The sequence below is a fragment of the Podarcis raffonei genome, chromosome 2 (assembly GCF_027172205.1).
Source record: "Podarcis raffonei isolate rPodRaf1 chromosome 2, rPodRaf1.pri, whole genome shotgun sequence".
Lineage (NCBI taxonomy): Eukaryota > Metazoa > Chordata > Lepidosauria > Squamata > Lacertidae > Podarcis > Podarcis raffonei.
Window position 1 is genome coordinate 49,563,503 of NC_070603.1, and position 19,771 is coordinate 49,583,273.

At 43.3% G+C, this 19,771-nt stretch overlaps 1 protein-coding gene across 2 annotated transcripts in view; it reads right to left on the reverse strand.

Moving 5' to 3' along the window:
• SLIT3 (slit guidance ligand 3) overlaps positions 1 to 19,009 on the reverse strand; it is a 405,171-nt gene extending 386,162 nt beyond the window's left edge. For both annotated transcript variants that reach the window (XM_053376507.1, XM_053376506.1), the window contains exon 1: positions 18,783 to 19,009. In XM_053376507.1, coding sequence (XP_053232482.1) covers positions 18,783 to 18,970 — 188 coding nt within the window. In that variant the 5' untranslated portion in view covers positions 18,971 to 19,009. The remainder of the gene's footprint in view (positions 1 to 18,782) is intronic.
• Positions 19,010 to 19,771: the final 762 nt, after the last annotated feature.

Consider the following 19,771-nt stretch of genomic DNA (forward strand, 5'->3'; position numbering starts at 1 on the left):
GCAGATTTGCATAAGGCTTCCAAAGGCAGGGAGAAGGGTCACCTTAGGAAGAGCTTTCCCCCTCACACACCAGTTGAGCAAAATGTCCACTTCATTTTTGTGTTGCATAAGGGCTTATTCCCCAACACAAGGAGAAGTAGCGTGCCAATGTGTTTAGAGACTTGTGTCCTAAGCAAGCATGGTAGCAAACTTTTTTTCTTTGTGATATATTCAATACATGCAGCCAAGCAAAGCCATTGGTATAACAGGCAGTTTTTTGGGAGGAGGCAACAACAGTGGAATGCAGTGATTTCAGATAGAAACATAAACACAGACTACAATGGCATGGAATGCCTACTTAACATAAACACCAATCATGTGAGTTCAGAGCTTAGCTCCTTTGGAGGAAGCTTTACCCATAAACATGCTGCATTAGCCATTTAATGTGAAGCATATTTGAGTAAAATGTGGGCTTTTGTGTGTGTGTGTGTGTGTGTGTGTGTGTGTGTTTTAATTTAGTATGACTTTCTACAAACAGGAATGTTACAAGCATGTGAGCCAACCCCGATACAAAAACAGGTTTGAATTGCTTCACCACTCCATCCTTCTGCAAGAGTAATTATATTAACGACTGCCAGTCATTTAGAACACGGTTGCTCTCCCAAATCCAATACTGGTCTTAATAAAAATTTAAAATTGGCATAATTTGGAAGATATAACCTTCCCAAACAAATGAATTACATTTTTTCACCCGTCATATGTTACTAAACAATTCAAAAAGTTGAAAATCAATTTCATCCCACTCATTATCTCCTGCTGTTAACAATACACATATCAAAGATGTCAGATTTCATCTGAATTTAAACATTGTATTAATTTATGCTTTTTTTTAAAAAAAAGAAAAAGCTCTCTCTTCACTTGATTTTCAGATGAACTGCCAGCTCCCTTGTTACTCCAGGAAAAAAGTGGACATCAGCCCAGCCTTCCCCAGTGGCCAAGAGCTGCCAAGAGTTCCAGATTCCAAGGTTCTTATCTCCCAGTTGTTATGCTGATGTATCCACCCTTCTCTACAAGTGGGTCCTGTCCAACACTACTACTCAGCAGATGTCCATTTGTGCAATGGAACTTTCCACTCATCTCCACTCTGGAGCAGATTTTGAGGGTGAGCAGGGAGAGGAGAGGCAGGGGAAAGTCCCGTTGCATGAATGGAACTCTGCATATGCAACACTAGATTCAACACAGGAGGTTTCCATACTGGAGTGTGGAGCACTGTCCAGCTGTGTATGGCGGGGAACACCTCACAATGTTCCTTTATGAGTATGAAGCATACCCATAAAATTTCCTCCTATTATTTATATAATCGTTCCCCAGGGCGGTTCACCGGGCACCTTCATTGTATGTTTTTGGGCACCAGGCAAAAACATTCCTCTTCAACCAGGCTGATTAATACTCTACAGCTTTTTTAATGTGTCTGTGGGAAGCGGGAGTTATTATTTTACTGTTTTATTTTTAATATATAAAAATATATACAGGGAGGTATATAAATCAAATGATCAAACAAACAAACAAATATAATAATAATAATTATCCGATGATAAGAGAGTTGAAAGTCAGGGAAGTCATTATTATCATTGTTGGCTTCACTTCAACTCGCAAAACTTCTACGTTATTCTCTAAACAGGTAAAAAAAAGGATCAGCAGTTGAAAATGAATTCAGGGATGGTTGACACAGGACAGTGTAAACCAGCATGAATTTCATGATCAATCATTTAAGCTTTGCCACATCTCTCTACCTCCGTTCACATCTTAGAGCTCTTCCATTGGTTAGAAAACCTCAAAACCCATCAAACCACTGGTTGGAACAAACATCAGCCAGAGAAGGTTTGGGATCCGGGGGGGGGGGGGAGATCTTACAATTATATCCCACTGTCCTTTCATCATAGAACCACTGAGGGGGCACAAAACTGAGGGTTCCCTGGATGTCTCTGGCACTGGCAAGACCTAGACCTGCTTAGGTTCAGCACAGTGGAAGCCTCATGTTCAATAACCATACCATGGGTTAGCAATGGAAGGAGGATGAGAAGGAAGCAGAAGCTTCTGTCCTACACAAACCCATGCTCCTCAGCAGCTTTGGACATCTTTTCAAAGTGTTACTTCATTGTCTGTTCTGGAAGTATCGATCTCCCATACAGCATATGCAGTAGCTGTTGGGGGTTAAAGACACACTGTTGTTTTTAAAAGGTAATAACAATGGATTGCTGTGGGACAGCAGTGGTGACAGGAACAACAACTACTTCTTTCTCTCCAACTGTTTTGTTACAGTTCAAAATTTTACTATTTTAAATTATAATTTAAAATGCATCAACAGCTTTTAAAGCAAGGGCTTTACTATGTATAAATCAAGACCCTCCTTTTGTTAGCCAATTGGATAATACGTAGGTGGAGGGCCGATTTGAGTCAGCAATACACCAACTAAGGGTCAATATTTTCTGGGCAAATATTTAGGAGACAAGTCAATTGTTCATTCATTGTACTCTGGAGAGAGCAGGGTTGAGCCATCGCCCCAAATTCACATGAATTAAGTGTCTCCCAGGCAACTGAACTGCCACAGCTACTGAAAATGTTGCTTCACAACACTGTGGACTCATGTCCAGTAGCCCTTATTCCCGTAAGAAAGGAAGCATAAAATATCACACAGCTTCCTTGAATGGTACTGAACCCAATCCAATCATCTTCAGCAGAAGGCAGCTGGCAAAGCTTGTAGAGCAGCCTTCTGCCCAACCGAGTGGGATGGTTTTATTTCCCCAGCTACCATTCCAGTAATTCTGCAAAGGCTTTTCTTTCACACAGAGTGGCATAAAATATATCAAAGGTTCAAAATGAACACCCCAGAGTGGGTATATGAGATTCCAGAGATGTTTACAAACAAAAAGTAAAATGTAGAAAATAAAATTAACAATAAAAAAAAATCAAATGAGCTGTGTATTAACCACTGTTCTATATCCTGAGCCAGAATTGTGATTGGGAAACTGTTGCAAGGCTATGAATATACTAGCAATGAACTTGTGGTTCCTGATCCTTCCTGCATCTGATCATGATTTTGGCCATCTCAGGAATATTTCTGCTTTAATTATTCCACAGCATCTTGTTGGCTGGTTTCTCTCCTCCTCCCTCTAAAAGGGTCCTTTCCACACACCACAAAGTTCTCCTTTCAGTTTATCAGGTTCCTTCCTACAACTCAAAAGCTGGTATCCCTGCTTTTATCCTGTGTATCAGGCAGGGATTAAAGAAAGTAATCTTCTGCATGGAGATGGACTGATAAAAAAATGCAAACCTACTCTAGAAATATACTTTTGCTTCTATAGTTACAGAATATCGTTACCCAAGTACTGCCTATTATTTCTTTTATTTTATTATTCAGTCATAACCCATAATTTTCAGGGTTCCTATTACTCATAGCTATCGTTTTAAAGATGGTTAAAAAACACCCTACTTTGTTCCAGACAAGCTGAGCATTCAAGACACACATTTTCCCAGCTCAAAACAAGTTCCTAAGATTATTTAGCAAGGAACTGCTGTAGGAAGAGGATGATAGATTATAAAAGATTCTTAATTAAGGTCAGCAGTTTGTTGACTTCCAAATTGTTCTAATAAGAACCAGAACCACCACTGCGTTTGCCAGGAGAACATGAGGACACTTTTAAACTCCCACCCATCCTTCCAGATGCATTCTCATGTTAATATTTTCCCATTTGCTTTTCAAATCCCACTTGCACTGTTTTTATTACATTGGTGTTTCAACATATTTGTGCCATTAAGCCATATTAAGCGTTCTGCTTTCAACCATTATTCTTAAGGGCTTGGCACTGTGTGTCAGAATATCTTTTGTTCCAGCCTTCCCCATCATATAATAGCTATTTCCTGAAACTTGCATGGTGGGCCTATCTTCCATCACTCGGGATTGAAAAATATATTTAAGCATATCTATATTTTCTTTGCAAGTGAATCAGTGGTTTGGGAAACAAAATATTTCAAAATACATCACCACCTCCACACCAACTGTGGAATGTTTTATATCCTGCCACAAGAGAGCATAGAAACCAGATATTACTAAAATAAAGTCGAGTCACATTATTGACCTGGGCCAGTTACCTTCAGTCAGCCTAACCTACCTCACAAGGCTGTTGAGAGGATAAACTGAGGAAAGAGAGAACCATGTACGCTACCTTGAGCTTCTTGCAGGTGGGATATAAATGTAATAATAAATACACATATGCTTTTTGAGGAAAATGGCAATCCTGTATGGAAGCAAATATATTCTGGCAATTCCCCACACAGAGAACCTAAGGCGCCTCAGATGTTGACAGAATACAACTCCCATAATCCTCAGCAAGCATGGAAAACAGTCAGGGATGATGAAACTTGTAGTCCAACAACATCCAAAGGGGCACAGTTTCTATCATAAAGGGTTGACAAAAGACCTAATTCCTTGAAGGAAATTTATGCTTGGCATGTGCAGTGAAACCAGTGGTATCAACACTGCTCACTAATCTCGGTAATACCACCTCCAACAAAATTACAGTGGTACCTTGGGTTACAAACGCTTCGGGTTACAAACTCTGCTAACCCGGAAGTAGTACCTCGGGCTGCGAACTTTGCCCCAGGATGAGAACGGAAATCGCATGGTGGCAGCGGGAGACCCCATTAGCGAAAGCGTGCCTCAGGTTAAGAACAGTTTCACGTTAAGAACAGACCTCCAGAACTAATTAAGTTCATAACTCGAGGTACCACTCTAATTAAGAAAGCCAGCATTATTTTTGCTGTCATTGCCCAGGAGCTGTAGTCACATCTTCTGTTTGTTTCCCTCTCCCTTCCTTCTTGTAGGAACCAGGATTCTAGATGTTGCTGCTCAGACGGTGATAAATAAAAGGAGGAAAGAGGCAGAAATAAGCAAAGCTGCCTCATCTCAAAATTCTGCAGCAAATGTAAAGCCAGCAGGGAATCTCCAGGTTGCAACCCAACTTCCCTATACTCCTGAAGGTCATCCTGGATCTCTTTTGTAGGGCGATCCATCTTCCTTCAGCTGTGACTCTCTGTGAGGAATTCAGCATAGCGCTATGGCAATCGTTGGATCAGTGCAAATATTTCAGCTTGCTAGATTGAATGACCCCTCCTCTCCACCTGATGCACTGTTATGGCGGTTCTCCCAATGCCCCCCAAGCAAATATGGGGGGCACAGAGGGCACAGAGCAGGGAAGAGGGATAAAGCCCCGTTACACTCCCAGAAGTTCTTGCACAGGCTTCCACTAGCAGGACTCTTTAGTTGAATCTGGTAATATACTTGTTATTCCATCTGCAGAGGATGATTGCGTAGCTCTACATTTTCTTGAGTATCTATATGCTGCCTCGCTATGATTTTTAACAAGTGTCAGCTTAATCCTATAACTCGAAGGTGGCTAACCTAGGCCCTCCAAATGTTACTGGACAACTCCCATCACCCTCGACCATTACACACACTGGCTGGGGCTGATGGGAGCTGGAATGCAACAACATATGACTATAGTAGCAGGTGTTCATTCCTAATCTACCTACTTAGCACACAGCTGACATTTTAAGACTGCCAGTTGTGTGGAGAGACAAACTCCCAGTGTTCCAGTGATGCTTCCTTTGGGGCCAAAACACAAGAATTGAGTATTCTCCTGCCCCAATCTTAGGTTGAATTCCTAATGGCTAGCAAACAGGTCGAACCATTCCCACGGTAGTAGGAGGAACCAGCCAGAAAGCTGGTGCATCTCTGGAAGGAGTTGCCATGGAAAGGAATTACATAAGCCATGGCAAGGAAAAGGGATGAAATAAAATCTCTTCATTGATGTAGTCTGCCAGCTTGGCTGCTCAACACAGCAAAAGTTAAAACGCTACAACCACTGTGATGATGCAGAAGAAGACTGTGGTGGCTCATTATGTGTGGAGGAATGACTTTAGGGTTTTTAGTTGCTAAAATGAAAATGAAAACCTGCAATTATCTGCCCATCCTTAGGTTTTTCTCTCGCTTGGAAGGCCATCCCAGGCCCACAAAGGAAGTAACCCTTGGCATCAATTTTGTCAATATTCCTAGCCCTGACCAGATTTTTCTCTAAAGAAATTCTTTTTCCTCTAAGTGAAACAACACCCAGATAATTGATACCATTCTGTGTGAAGCCAATTTGGTTGGCATTATCCATGTGCAGCTTCAGCTGTGCTGTTACAATGAGTTACCTTCACCACATACATGTGTATGTGCGCGTGTATACACACATTAATAGCAAGCTCAGTTCTCCATGGCTTGGCTGGCTTGGACTCTGAACAGGAACACTCCACACTACAAGAGCTTGTTGCAGCTCCCATTAATTAGTTTAAAAGTTTTTGCATTCATCAGTATGGCAAAAGAAAAAGAAAAAAAGATTTCCTTACTCTTAGCTCTTCATATTGCAATGACATTTTGCTCTCTGAAGCTGAGTTGTGCACAAGTCTTCTGCTCGCTACTCATTCTCTCCCCAAGCTACCACTTCCCTCTTCCCTTCTTATGTGCCACAACTGAAGTCTCCCTGAGCTAATTAATTATAGTTTCTTGTTACATCCATACTGGGAAATTATTGTTGCCAGGCTCAGAGCAAACCAGGTTCTTAAACTAACTTCAAGCTGTGGTTTACAATGCTACTTTGGATGTTTCCAGATGGGGGCTTAATTTGCAAACAAGTCATTATGAACAGCTTTTTTTACTTATTGGATTTCCCCCGGAAAAGGTAAATCAAGATTAAATGGGAGAGAAATATGGACTGGCATTTTGATGTCGATGACATCATGTGGACTTCACACACACACAAAAACCTTACATGCATGAGGAGAACCAACACCACAATAAACACCCGTCTGGAAGCACCCTTTGTTCTAATCCTGGTATTCCCAGTTTAGACATCAGACAAAACTATGGTTAATTAACCCTGAAATTCTTCAGCTGAAGCATGAAAAGAAGAGAGGAGGGAAGGAGAAATTCAAAGATATGGTGCATATCTTGGATTAATCAACTGAGATACGAGCATCTGAATGAAGCCTAGCTTTCTGCCTAACCTACTCACATGGTTGTTGTGGAGATAAAAATGGTATGGGGAGCAGAACTATGCTCCTGGGAGAACAGGTGGGATACAATAATAATAATAATAGTACCATGTACATGCTGCTGTAGTAATTGAACTTTTGTGGTGAACCGAGCCCTTATAACACCTTAAGCACCTGTATATCTGTTGCACTGGTGCAGAAAACATTAGCTGCATTAAGATGCAATACCTATAGGACTGATTGCATCCATATGATTAACTAATATATTTCCCATGTTTTAAAATTGTTACCAAGCCACTAGACAACTGGATTCTTGCTTATACTGTTGAAATGCAAACCAAGCATTTCACTGTTTTTTGTTTGTTTGTTTTGTTATTGGCCATTTACAGCAGATATCCGCCCCCCCCCCGCCTCCCTTGAAGGCTACTGCTTAGGCAAAATGCAAGTATTTTGCCAACTCTCAATTGAGAAGCTGTTAGGAGACCAGAGGCTGTCAGGAGCGGTCTGAGCAGACCTACAAGTGTTTTACGTGCACCTCAGCCTGTGATAACACTTAATTTTTAATCAAGCTAGCAGTAAAACATGCCACTGTCTCACTTTTGGGATAGATAGGATAAAAGGCCTGCAGTTTACAACAGAGTTTGCGAAGTGAATCCATTTACTTATTTGCTTGCCGACTTGCTTCCACATTTGAGAGTGTTCAGACCGATAACACTTCAAGCAATCTGAGCAGTAGATAACAGCATAAGCCTTACAAGTACCAAAACATCCTGGGCCTACTTTTGGAATCAAGGCTCAAATTTCCCCATATTTCAACATGTTCTAACTGAGAATATTCAAAATGAGAGATGGGCTGGACTAACCCACAATTATTGGCACCTCTTGCTTCCAGGTAGCCTCGTTTGCATTCCCCATTAAACAACAGTTAAAAACAAACTATGGTTTAATGAGAACATTAACGTGTGTGAGTCTATGCTGCATGGTTTCGCTCCGTTCCTCCACTGCTTCTACTGTGCTCCTGGAAACCAACTAGTGTAGAGAGTTAATCTTAATAAATACTTTTTCAGCAAAAACCAACCACCAAGGTCTGATCCAGCCATTTTGGGGGAGATACTGGAGCTAACTAAACTCCACAAATCAGGCTATAAACACAAAATGTTCCTGATGTCAGGAGAACTTTATTCATTCCATCCAAGAATGCATTTAAGCATTTATGTAACACAACACTCCAAACCTCATAAAAACTTCACGGTCAGCATGCCTGAGCCCGACTATTCAAACTGTACATGCTCAGAACCTGTGTTCAGCAAGTAGATTATCCTTGTTTGGAGAGGCACACGCAGCACACACAAATCCTGTAGTGTGAAATCATTATTAATTTATTATCTCAGAAACACTTCGCTTGAGGAAACACATTGCTTTGTGTGAGCACTGTCTACAGCAGGGTGCTACGGGTGCAGGTTTCTTTCCAAGCAGAAGACAGAGAGGAATATGGAGGGGGGGGAGGGAGGCCCATTTGGTCACACCAAGCTGCAGGATGAATTCAACATAGGATCGCTCCATCAGTGTAAGCATTTCTGCTTGCCTAATGGAGTGGTCTGCCCACTCTTCTACACTGCTCCCTGGTGCACTGTTCTGGGAGGTACGGTATCCCAGTGGGGTAGTAAGCGAAGCAGAGGAGGGAAGCCCCATGGCACCAGCAGAAGTCCTTGTATAGGCTTCCGCTGGTGGAACTTGTTAGCTGAATCCCACCCTTTAATGATAGCCAATTCCCCATGGTGTAATCTGGGTACCTTAGGGATGGGCTTCTCGCACATGTATTAAGATCAGAGGCCGCTTTCTGGGTACCCTTACTTTTAGAGAAGAGGGGTGACCATAAATAGGGCCTTTTCAGTTGTGGTGTACCAACAGTGCAAATCTCTCCTGGTACTGACTTTGATTTCTTTTGGGTGCTAGGAGAGGAGCTTATTTTTAGACATTGTATAACCTATCTTCTGCATGTCTAGTCAGAAGTAAGTCCTTCAGAATGATGCTCAAATAATTGCTATAGGATTGCAGCCTTGGTATTTTATTTGGTTTTTATACTGGGATTTCTGGCTGCTCAAATGGCTTAATTTATTGGTTGAAATCCACTACATAATTCCATGCAGATTTTGATCCAGTGGCGGTGTCCAATGGAGGGAAGGGCCATAGCTCAGTGACAGAACATCTGCCTTGCATGCAGAATGTCCCAGGTCCAATCCCTGGCATCTCCAGGAAGGGCTGGGAGAGAACCCTCCCTAAAAGCCTGGGGTGCTGTTGCCAGTCAGGGTAGACAATACTGAGGTAGGTGGACCAATGATCTGACTCAGTATAAGGCAGCTTCCTATGTTCCTGGCTGCTAAGCAAAGAGGAAGGGGGTGATTTTCTATGTCCCCCTCTTCCTGCTACAGCCCTACCCCCACGTCACCTTTCACACTATTTTAGAGGGTTTCCCCAAGCCGAACAATGGATTTTCCACAGAGGTCTGCAATAGGAGGGCAACTAAGTGATAATCCCCCCCCCCCCATCTTTGTGGGCACCTCCAGTAGATTAAATGCCATCCCAATCAGATTTGCCACTAGATTGTTTTATCACTATTTACTGTTTTCTTGTTGTTTTAACAATTCTAAGTCACGCTGGGAGAGTCCCTTGGGACTTAAAAAGCAAGTTATTAAATAAACTAAGCTAAACCAACAAAAACTACTGCAGGAAATCCATGAATACCAGAAGTACATAGGTGGGGACAATCACATATGCCCTTTCTACCCAATCAAGAGCCACAGTGGTAAAGGCACAGGCAACTCGGTCACCCTTGTAGTTCTTGTATTCACACACAAATTATAATTATCAGCAGTGTGGGGTAACAGAACAGGAAAGCAGCTCCCATCTACATGTTAGAAAAGTAAAAGAAAGAGAAAGAGAAAGAGAGAGAGAGAGAGAGAGACTGTCTGTCTGTCTGACTAACAGAGCACAAGAACCCTCCAACTCAGGGGTCAGCAACCTTCCCTCAGACCATGTGGTGGGCTGGACTATATTTTGAAGGGGGGGAAATGATCAAATTCTTATGCCCCACAAATAACCCTGAGATGCATTTTAAATAAAATGACACATTCTGCTCATGTAAAAACACGCTGATTTCCGGACCATCCGCGGGCCGGATTGAGAAGACGATTGGCCCGCATCTGGCCCCCGGGCCTTAGGTTTCCTACCCCTGTTCCAACTGGTAACAGATACAGGCCTTGCTGTGTTTCCCTGATCAGGGTGTGGGGGACTGTGGGGTTACTTATGGCTGCTGCATCTCCAGCCTCTGTTTTAGAACTTTTTCCACACAAGGGTGAAATCAACACACATATAAAAACCATTCTGAAAATGCTTTTTAAAAGACTTTTAAAAAAAAATACATTGAAGTGTCCCATTATATATTGCACTTAAAACATTTTATTCGCAGCTGCGTAACTGAGTCCAAGGGCTCTTGCATGTTTCTAAGGTGATGGTCTTCAGCAATCAGCTGAAAGTCGAATTAAAACCGTGGCACACACACCACAATATGACACTCTGTTCCCCACAACAACCTGCAGTGCTCCTTCTCACAGACAAGATACTATTTAATCAAAAGTAAATTCTATTCAGGACTTACTACTTAGAAATTGTGTTTAGGATTACAGGCCACAAAGATCTCTCCATTTGGGGTGTTTTGAATCAATTCCTGGTTCTCCCAGGTAGTGGCCCTTTATTTAGCTCAGTTCAGGAAATGAATTAAAGAGTTGGTAACCAGGAGAAGGAGCCACTGGAAAACACATGAGGTGGGAGAGACCGTTGCCAACTGTGGACTGTAATCAGGAAATGAATAATTAAAGGACGCTTTAAGCCATAAAGAATAGGGAGATGTTTACTGAAATCAACCCTTTGAACAAGCTGTCCTTCCACACCTTAGTTCTGAAATGGGGAGGAAAATGTGGTACCAATCCATATTCAGTCCCATCAGTGCAGACTTCATTCCATGCTGCTCCCCTGAGAGAACAAACGAAGCCCATGCAGAATGAGAGCCTCACAAAAAACAGGAACCTACTGTACTTTTTCTTAGGTATCCACTTTGTCTCACTTCTGCATGTAAGCACCGAATGAACATCCCGGAGTAGCCACCTTGAGCACCAAAGACACATATTTTAAGTTGATAAAAGAGATGCATATAAAATTAAACTCTCAGCGCATCCTCAAGTCATTTGAGGCTCTGTGCGTGCGCATGCGTCTGTGGTGGTATATCTGAAAGTCAGCTCTGATGCCGACTGCTCTGCTCAAATTAAATTTGACAGACAAAAGAAGGCTCATAAGAATTATTATTAATTCTTGGTCACATGCAACTTGGCAAAATGCCTTCAGAGCTGTCTGTGATACAGGACTATTTGTTCTTCAGCAGCAAAGGGCAGACAGTAAACAATATTTTTTTAAAGATGGCATGTTTCAGTTTTACCAAGAACCCACAGCTGGGTTATGGGCAGCACGTCTGCGTTGTTTTAAAAGTGACCCATCAACATTTCCGCAGGAAGATTAAAAGTCAGATACATCATATTGGCATTAGATATATCCAAGCCTTTATTTCCCAGTCAGTGTAACTCATACTATACAGTGTGTGTGTGTGTGTGTGTGTGTGTGTGTGTGTGTGCACCTCCTTAAGAGAAGCTGCACTTCTCACAAAGCTTAACATTTTTAATGGACAGTACTACCTGTTTAAACTTATTTTAAGGGACTGTTAGGGCAAGCAAGTCTCCATTATTAGGGGTGCTTTTTAAAGTTCCCACACTCTGTGAACAGGAAGTGCATAATGAATTATGGCTTTTAGCAGCACATCTTAATCCAACTAAGAAAATGAAGACCATACATGCTCTAACTATGCAGCAGCAGAACCTGCTCATGTGAAAGGTATTTGCGAACATCCTTGGGGGTGGGGAGGAAGTGGCTAAAAAACACACAGAGTTAACCTAAATTCTTTTTCATCTGACTTTTTCCTTTCTTGAGGTTTAAGAAGAAAATAGTTTTCTGTGGGTTCTTGCAGTGCAGATGGTAGGCACTCTTGTGTGTTTACTATGTGAATCATCGTAAGTATTTTTTGTTTTAACCACCATTTGTGTCCTCTGTATTTAGTCTTCCTGATGCTAGAAGGATGTATCACTAAGGAATTTCTGCATTGTTTATTTAGGCTTATGTGTGACATTGCTAACATCACCATAGCTCTGTGAGAATTGCAAGAGACACTGAGAGGCAAGCCTAAAGTAGGCCGTGTATTGCAAAATGCAGCAATCCTTGCTCTCTGACAGTTACTGTGCTTTATAACAATTGCTAGCAGCTTTTGATCAAACAGAACCACAGGCCACTTAATATAGGCACATCAACAGTTTCACCTTTGCCAAGTGGTATCCCCACAGGCACCAGTGTGCCCACCAGCACCCTCCAAAAGGTCTCAGTAAAAATCCACAATACAGGACTCACTGTTTTCTCTTCCTGCTCACTATCTGGCTCAGCCTCTCTTGCAGTGTACACATCCCTTTAAACTTGTCCGCAAGTACAGATTGTATGCTAGTATTGGAAGCCCACTATGCCATCTGTTCTAAACAGAGAAGAGGTGCAAAGAGCTTCTCTCTGTGAGATAGCATAGCAGTGCCCACCCATGATAGGGTGACTGGTGGGAGGCATCTCAGCACTATTTTGTGGTCCTCTCTTAGAGATGCGGCAGCTAATATGCCACACACCCCAACACATCCGTTTTGTGAATAGCTCTCAGGGCACTTTCTCAAAAATCCAACTGTGCCAGCTAGCCGAAAAAGCATTAGTAGGCTGTAGCTTAGTGGTAAGTCCCATGTGTGGGGCATACAGTGCAGGGGGGGCAAATATTTCAACTGGCAAATCAATAGAAAAGGTAAGCCATTTCCAATGCTTCCACCAGGTCAAACACACTCCAGTGTCTTTTCTCCCAAGCAGGCCTGTCAATGTGCAACTCACCAAAGCCCTATCCTGTAGCAGGGGAAGCAACATGTTTTAGGCTGCAGAAAATGGTGTTTGGATGGGGAAGCAAACCCTAGCCAGCCAGGTGCAGGGAGGGAAGAGTTTTATTCCACTTCTGGGTTACAGCCAATTGTGTCCATGCATAAGCAAAATGGGCTTCTTCTCAAGCAGCAGAACCTCTCCTTTCTCTTCATGACCCTCTAAATCTGCTGTGGAGGGTTAGGGGACACATAGAGAGGACAGGAAGGGAATGTTCCATTTAGCAAGCAGAGTTCCACTCCCACAAACCACCCTGAGTCAGTCTTGCAACCCAGACATGGAGTGCATATCTTTAAATCCAAATTCTGTGGCTTTTCCTACTTGAGCTTTCCCCAGTACAGTTGCCTGCCCCTTGTTCACCTGCTGCTTCAGTCTCCAGACATGTGGTGAGGAAGGTGGGAGGGGAGGAGACTGCGAACTGAGGAGGGAAAGAAGATCCATGGCAGCCCCACCATCTTCGGCACTGGGGTAGCTATGTGTACGCATCTGGTGTCCCATTTGCAAGGTGGCAACCTACCCACAGTGGTTTAGGGTGCTGGACTAGGCCCTGGGGGCCAAGGGTTCAAATCCCTAGTCAGCCATGAAAGTCACTGGATAACACTAGGCTAGTCGCAGTCTCTCAGCCTAACCTCCCTCACAGGGTTGTTGTGAGGACAAAATGGGGAGGAAGAAAACACGTGCGCCACCTTGAGGTTCTTGGAGGAAAGGTGGAATATAAATGTAACACTGCACATAAATTAGTAAAGAACTTTTAACCTTAGTAACGCTTTGCAGTCTTCTGCTGAAGGGACAATTTTCTGGGATAACTATGAAGGGGCTTAAAACTGTTTCTAGTGATTCTAGTTTAGACTAGATCAAGGAATAGGGAACCTGTGGCCCTCCAGATTTTGTTGGACTCCAAGCCCCATCACCCATTGGCCATGCTGGCTAAAGCTGATGGGTGTTTGTTCCTACAACATCTGGAGGGACACATCCCTGCTGGACTTGGAGACTCAATAAAGTAATCTGAAGTACTCATAAACAATTTCTATGTAATATAACTTCCTGAGGTATTCTTCAAGTTAGAGCATTACAGAACTATCTAACTGAGAATTAAAAGGCTTTGGCTTGATTTCTTGAGGATCTAATTGCCACTAACAAAGACATTTTCTTAATATATTGCTGCAGATATTATGACAAAACAAGCAGCTCATTTTTCTTGCTCCTGGTTGGAAAGCAAAGTAGAGAAACAGCCCGAGACTTGTCCCAGTCAGGAACACTTTCGGCACAAAATTCATTTTAAATGCTTACCAATGATCACAAACAAGGTTGAAAGAAACCAGTTTCAGCTGTGACATCTGATTTCAAGCTCCCCAAATTCTGCATTTGTGGCACAAACATCAGGAAAAGAACTTCTGCTACAAGTACAGATTTCATAAGCACACAAACCCAAGGGCTAAATCTTAAAAACTGTTTGCATTGCAATATATGTGACTGCCAGTGCAAGTTATTTCTTAAATGTCTGTTTCATCTTTTTTAAATGTTCTGACAAAGTAGTGATTCCCAGAGTATGAAGTTTGTCTCTATTAGTTAGTTCTGCTCACTGATTCACCCCCAACACACTTACACTGCAACTCAGGTTCAGCCCCCTCACCCCAAAGTCAAATGATCAGGCATGAAGGCCATACACGTTTCCAGGGGTAGCCAAGACCGCACACTACAAATGTTGTCAGACTACAACTCCCATCAGGTCCAGCCAGCATGACCAATGATCAGGGCTGATGAGAGTTGTAATCCAACAATTTTTGGAGGCCACCATGTCACTATGCTATTTCCCAGTGACATTTGTTTTAGATTGACTGTGGTCATAATCTCAGGGTTCTTTCCAATCACACTCTACAATTTCCTACACCAATAACCCCCATCCCATATCTGCATGTGGCCAAGAGACTGCCCATGTTTACTTGGAAAATAAGTCCTACCTGAGTTCAATGTGACATACTCCAAAGTAAAGCATGCATAGGAATGGAACCTAATTTAGGTTTTATTTCTAAGAAAGAATGGATTTATTTGACCATAAGCAGCAAGCTAAATTGTAGGTTTAAGAGGTCTGGATGCAATCACACACATATATATATCACTTAACTAAGTTCAGGCAAGTCTAAATCTGAAATATATTTACAATTCCTGCTTTAGCTTGGGAAAAACAGAATCGTAATGATACTTGAGGGTTTAAATGTGATTTCCAAAACACAAGCTCATATGTATTAACAGCAAAAGGAACGGCAAAAAGCTGGCTCATATTAAATCCTCGCAGTAAAAGTCATTCTCATTTTGTTGGTGAATTCTTTGCTTTCTTGGCTTATGTGGGGCTTTTCACATGATACACTGACGTGAAACTTTATCAGGTTTTGCTTTTCTCATATCTCACTCTGGCAAAGTCTTGATTGCTCTTACTATTTGCGCACTGAGGAGGGCACAGATAATTTAAAATGTGAGGGTATTATTTTACTCTTAAGACATTTACAGCCCAATCCTAGTCATGCTTACTCCGCAGTAAGTCCCACTGAGTGCAACAAGGCATATTCCCTTGTATGTGAACTGCATTGCCTGGACTCAAATCCGATAGAGAAAGTTAAGGTGGCAATCTCATAAACCCTTTCCTGGAAGTAAGCTCCATTGAAAACAATAAAACTTACTTCTCAGTACACATGTATAGAACTGCACTGCAAACTACTTTAATCAAGCTGGAGTATTTAAGCAGCTGGTGTGCAGGCTTCTATTCCATGTCTTCTGGCATATTAAAAATGGCAAACTAGTAGAGGGTTTAGCAGCACACAACTAAAAGGCATGCAGAACTAAATACTACTCTGCTACATCAATTCCTACATTTTGATTCACAACATTGTTCCACAAATGCATCAAGTTTTCGCTATGGACTAAAAATTATTGCTTTTTCAGACCTGTTATCCCCAAGGGCCACAAGCAATACCTGTCATACCAATGTGGAACTTTCTCCAAAGTACCAGCTTGTGATAGTGGTGCCTGTCCCAACCGACTGATGGAAAAAGAAGCAGGATGCAGGGAGGAGCAGGGAAGTAGGTATTTAATCTTATATGTACCTAGATTTGGTCAGGATTTTTCTCACCAAAAAGGGGAATAGTTTGCAATTGGGTTGGGGAGCTCTTGGAACACCTGCCTCCAAGAGGAAAAAAAGACTTTGGCTAAAGCTGTATTGTCCTGGCACAAAACTAGGTACATCTCCATTAACTTTGCACAGGCGCACAGAAAGCATGAGAGGTGCCTAATTCTGGCCACAGGTCCATACTACCAACTAAAACATTCAACATTTGGTGATAAATTGTAGTTCTGAAGGTTTATTCAGACTCATATTTCAAAGTGTCAACATGGTGTGATTACTAAGATGACAACATTACTAAGATCATAACAGTGTGGGGTCATAATTTTCAGTATACTGTACACCATATTTTCAAATGTTTTTTGACCCTATCAAATGTCACTGTTGATTGAAGCTCAACATCTGGAACCAAAAGGATTCAGCTCCAAAAGAAAAATTTTGACACTCATTTTCAATGTTATGTTTTCTTTTTTCATAAGGGTAGAGTGAAATTATTAGAGAACTTCAAATGCAAGGTTCTGTCGAGATCCGTCTGCTAGCCTTTTTCCTTTGAAGATGTTCATAAATCAAGTTTAAGCTTTTAGAATCTCAGTCACTAGCCATGTGAAGACATATTTCAGCCATACTTCAGTTCATTTATTACTGGCTCCAGATAGTGAAACGGTACGAAGGTGATCTGAAGTGTTCAGTTCTGCACGCTTCCAGCTGTATAACTGACACCTCAATACTGAACACATGTACTTAGACCTAAATCCACTTAATTCACAATGGAACTTATCTGTAAGGATTTCACAGGGTCAGCAAAGCTGTGCCTTCATTAGGACCGATATTCACCGTGCAAGCATGAGCATTAGCTGGTCCTAAAGATGGTATTTAAATACTTAGAATCATAGAATCATAGAGTTGGAAGAGACCACAAGGGCCATCGAGTCCAACCCCATGCCAAGCAGGAAACACCAACAGACCACTGATACTTGAGGGCATATTAATGACCCTATGGGATTTTGCTATAATGAACCAATGGCCTATCTGTTTTTTTAAAAAAATTCCAAGAATTTTAGATTAAAGTTTTAGCAACATTAAATTACTTGATACAAAGAGGGCAATGGGGTGCACAAACGAAAGCAACTAGGCATTTAAGTATTTGGAAAGTAATACAGAACAGTAACTAGGAATATATAAAAAATCTGTGTTAGTCTGCCATAGCAGAAATACAGTTTTCGACACCTTCAAGAAACACTGTGGCATAGACTAGTGCATTTGATGCATGAAGTGTTGTGTTGGCAGATTTCATATACGTAGATAGATACATAGATAATATATATAGAGAGAGAGATTATGAATGATTAATACACACACACAGTTTATCCATTTTGTAAACACAAGTGTTAAAGACCTACTCCCTGCATTTTATGATTCTTAAGCCTCACTGTTTACATTTTTAAAACTGTACCCATGTGTAATAGGAATGGGTTCTTGTACGCATCCTTAGCCAACAGAGGATATAACAAGTTGGGCATCCAATGTAGTGTCATTAGTTCATGAAAGTTTGTGCCACAATGACTCTGTTAAGTCTTTAAGGTGCCATAAGGCTCTTTCACTTCTGAGGAATATGTAGGCCTTTTCATTTGTGGCTATATGGCTGGTTTCATAAACCTACTAAATGCTAAATGAAAACTAATCACGCATTAGATCAGGGATGAGATGACTATTTCCTGAACTGCTTTAGTGAATCTATCAAGACACGGGAAAGGTAAGGTTCCAGTCACTTAACACATCCCATTTATGTTTGGATTTCTTTATTTGAAGATCTTTTGGGCCCATCTGTCCCCAAATCCACTAGGCACACACACACACACACACACACACACACACGTTATGTAATGCGCGTGGAAAACCAGCTGTAGAAACAGGCAGAGGCTGAACTAGTCACAGACTGTTCGGGTTAGCCTTGCAGGCAACCAGAAACCAGCCTAGGCTTAAAGGACCCTACATATTGACCATGGCAGTCAGATGCCCCCTCCAATTGCAACCAAGCAGAAGCACCTTGAGCGAATGTGGATGTGCAAATGTCAGTAAGCCAGCGCAAAGTCTGGTGAGACATTCCAGTGAGCATCATGTGGAAAAATGCCAAGCATACTTGTTGCATGTGGTTCTCCCACCACACACTCCCTCTTTTCCTTCCTGAGCATTTACACACAATGGCTAAGCTGCTATGCAATTAGAAAAGAAACCCACAAAGGCTCTTTATAAGGCTCTCTCTTCCTGGAGTGCTTTGAGCTCTGTTGCTTGCCAGGAAGTTAAGAGGAGCAGCCCGGCACCTCCCCGTGGCTCACAATCCCCAGGAACTTCAGTGCCCTGAAGCTGCCAGTGGCCAGCGGTCCAACCCGGCGAAAGCACCACTCTCCCCGTTTCTATCTTAGGCTATCTTATTTTAACAGCTGTGTCTAATCTACGCCCGGCAGGAGCAGTCTCCTTCTCGGCAACCTGGCGGGCAAAGCAGCCTCCCCCTCCTCCGGCTGGTACTCACAGTCTCTCCGCATTCCTGGGAATGCCTCGGGGCACCGCTCGGAGTCCCAGTCCGTGGCAATCCACATTGGATCCGGAGCAGGTACATTTACTCGGGCATCCTTCGGTCCGCTGCCACAGCGCGATGCTCCACATCCCCAAGAGGAGCAGCCCAAGGCGCCCCCAGCTCGTTCTCCCTGCGCCCAGCATGCTCGCCTTCTCCTCCGGGCAAAAGTGGGGAGGGAGAAAAAGAGAATCCCAACCAGCAGCCCTCGAGGGCGCCACGCAGCGATCTCAGAGCAGCCGAGGGAAGCCCGGCGGTGCGGGAGGCATCTCTTTCCGAGTCCCCGGACGGATCGTCGCGTTGCCTTTCAAGCCCAGGCGGAAAGCGCACAGGATCAAAACGGGCGGGCGGGTGGACGAGAGGGGGCCGGTCCGTTGCTTAAGCCACAACCTGCCCGATCCTGCTCTGCCTCGCAGTCCAGGTAACCGGTTGCTGGAGAAGGAGCCACGGAGCTCAGCAGCCCAGGAGCGCGCTCGGAAGCGCCTGGCGGGAAGCCCAGCCTGTCCCCTGGAGACCGCGGCAGCAGCAGCAGCAGCAGCGCCCAGGTCCCGGGATCAGAGCCGCCGGAGCTGGGAGCAATCCAGGGGCGCTCGCAGCCGGCCGCCTCTCCATGGACTGGGCAAGGCGAAGCAGGCGGGCGCCGGAGCCGGAGGAGCCGCCCCCCTCCCCTCCCCAAAATAACACCTTCGGCGCGGATTGGCGGCCGCGCCGCTGACGTCACCAAACTTCGGAACTTTGGCAGGGAAGGTCGGGCGAAAGTTTTGGAAGGAGGGAGGGGCGGGCAGAGCGGAGCCTTCCGCGCAGGGCGTCCTCTTCAGCGTCGCGCTAGAGGAGCTGCAGCAGGATACCTCGCGAAGCTTGGGCTCCATGCGCCAGGCTCACTCACGGCCGAGGGGGAAAGAGTGCCTCTGAGCATAAGCAAAGCGCCTTTCTTTTTCCGCCGTGAC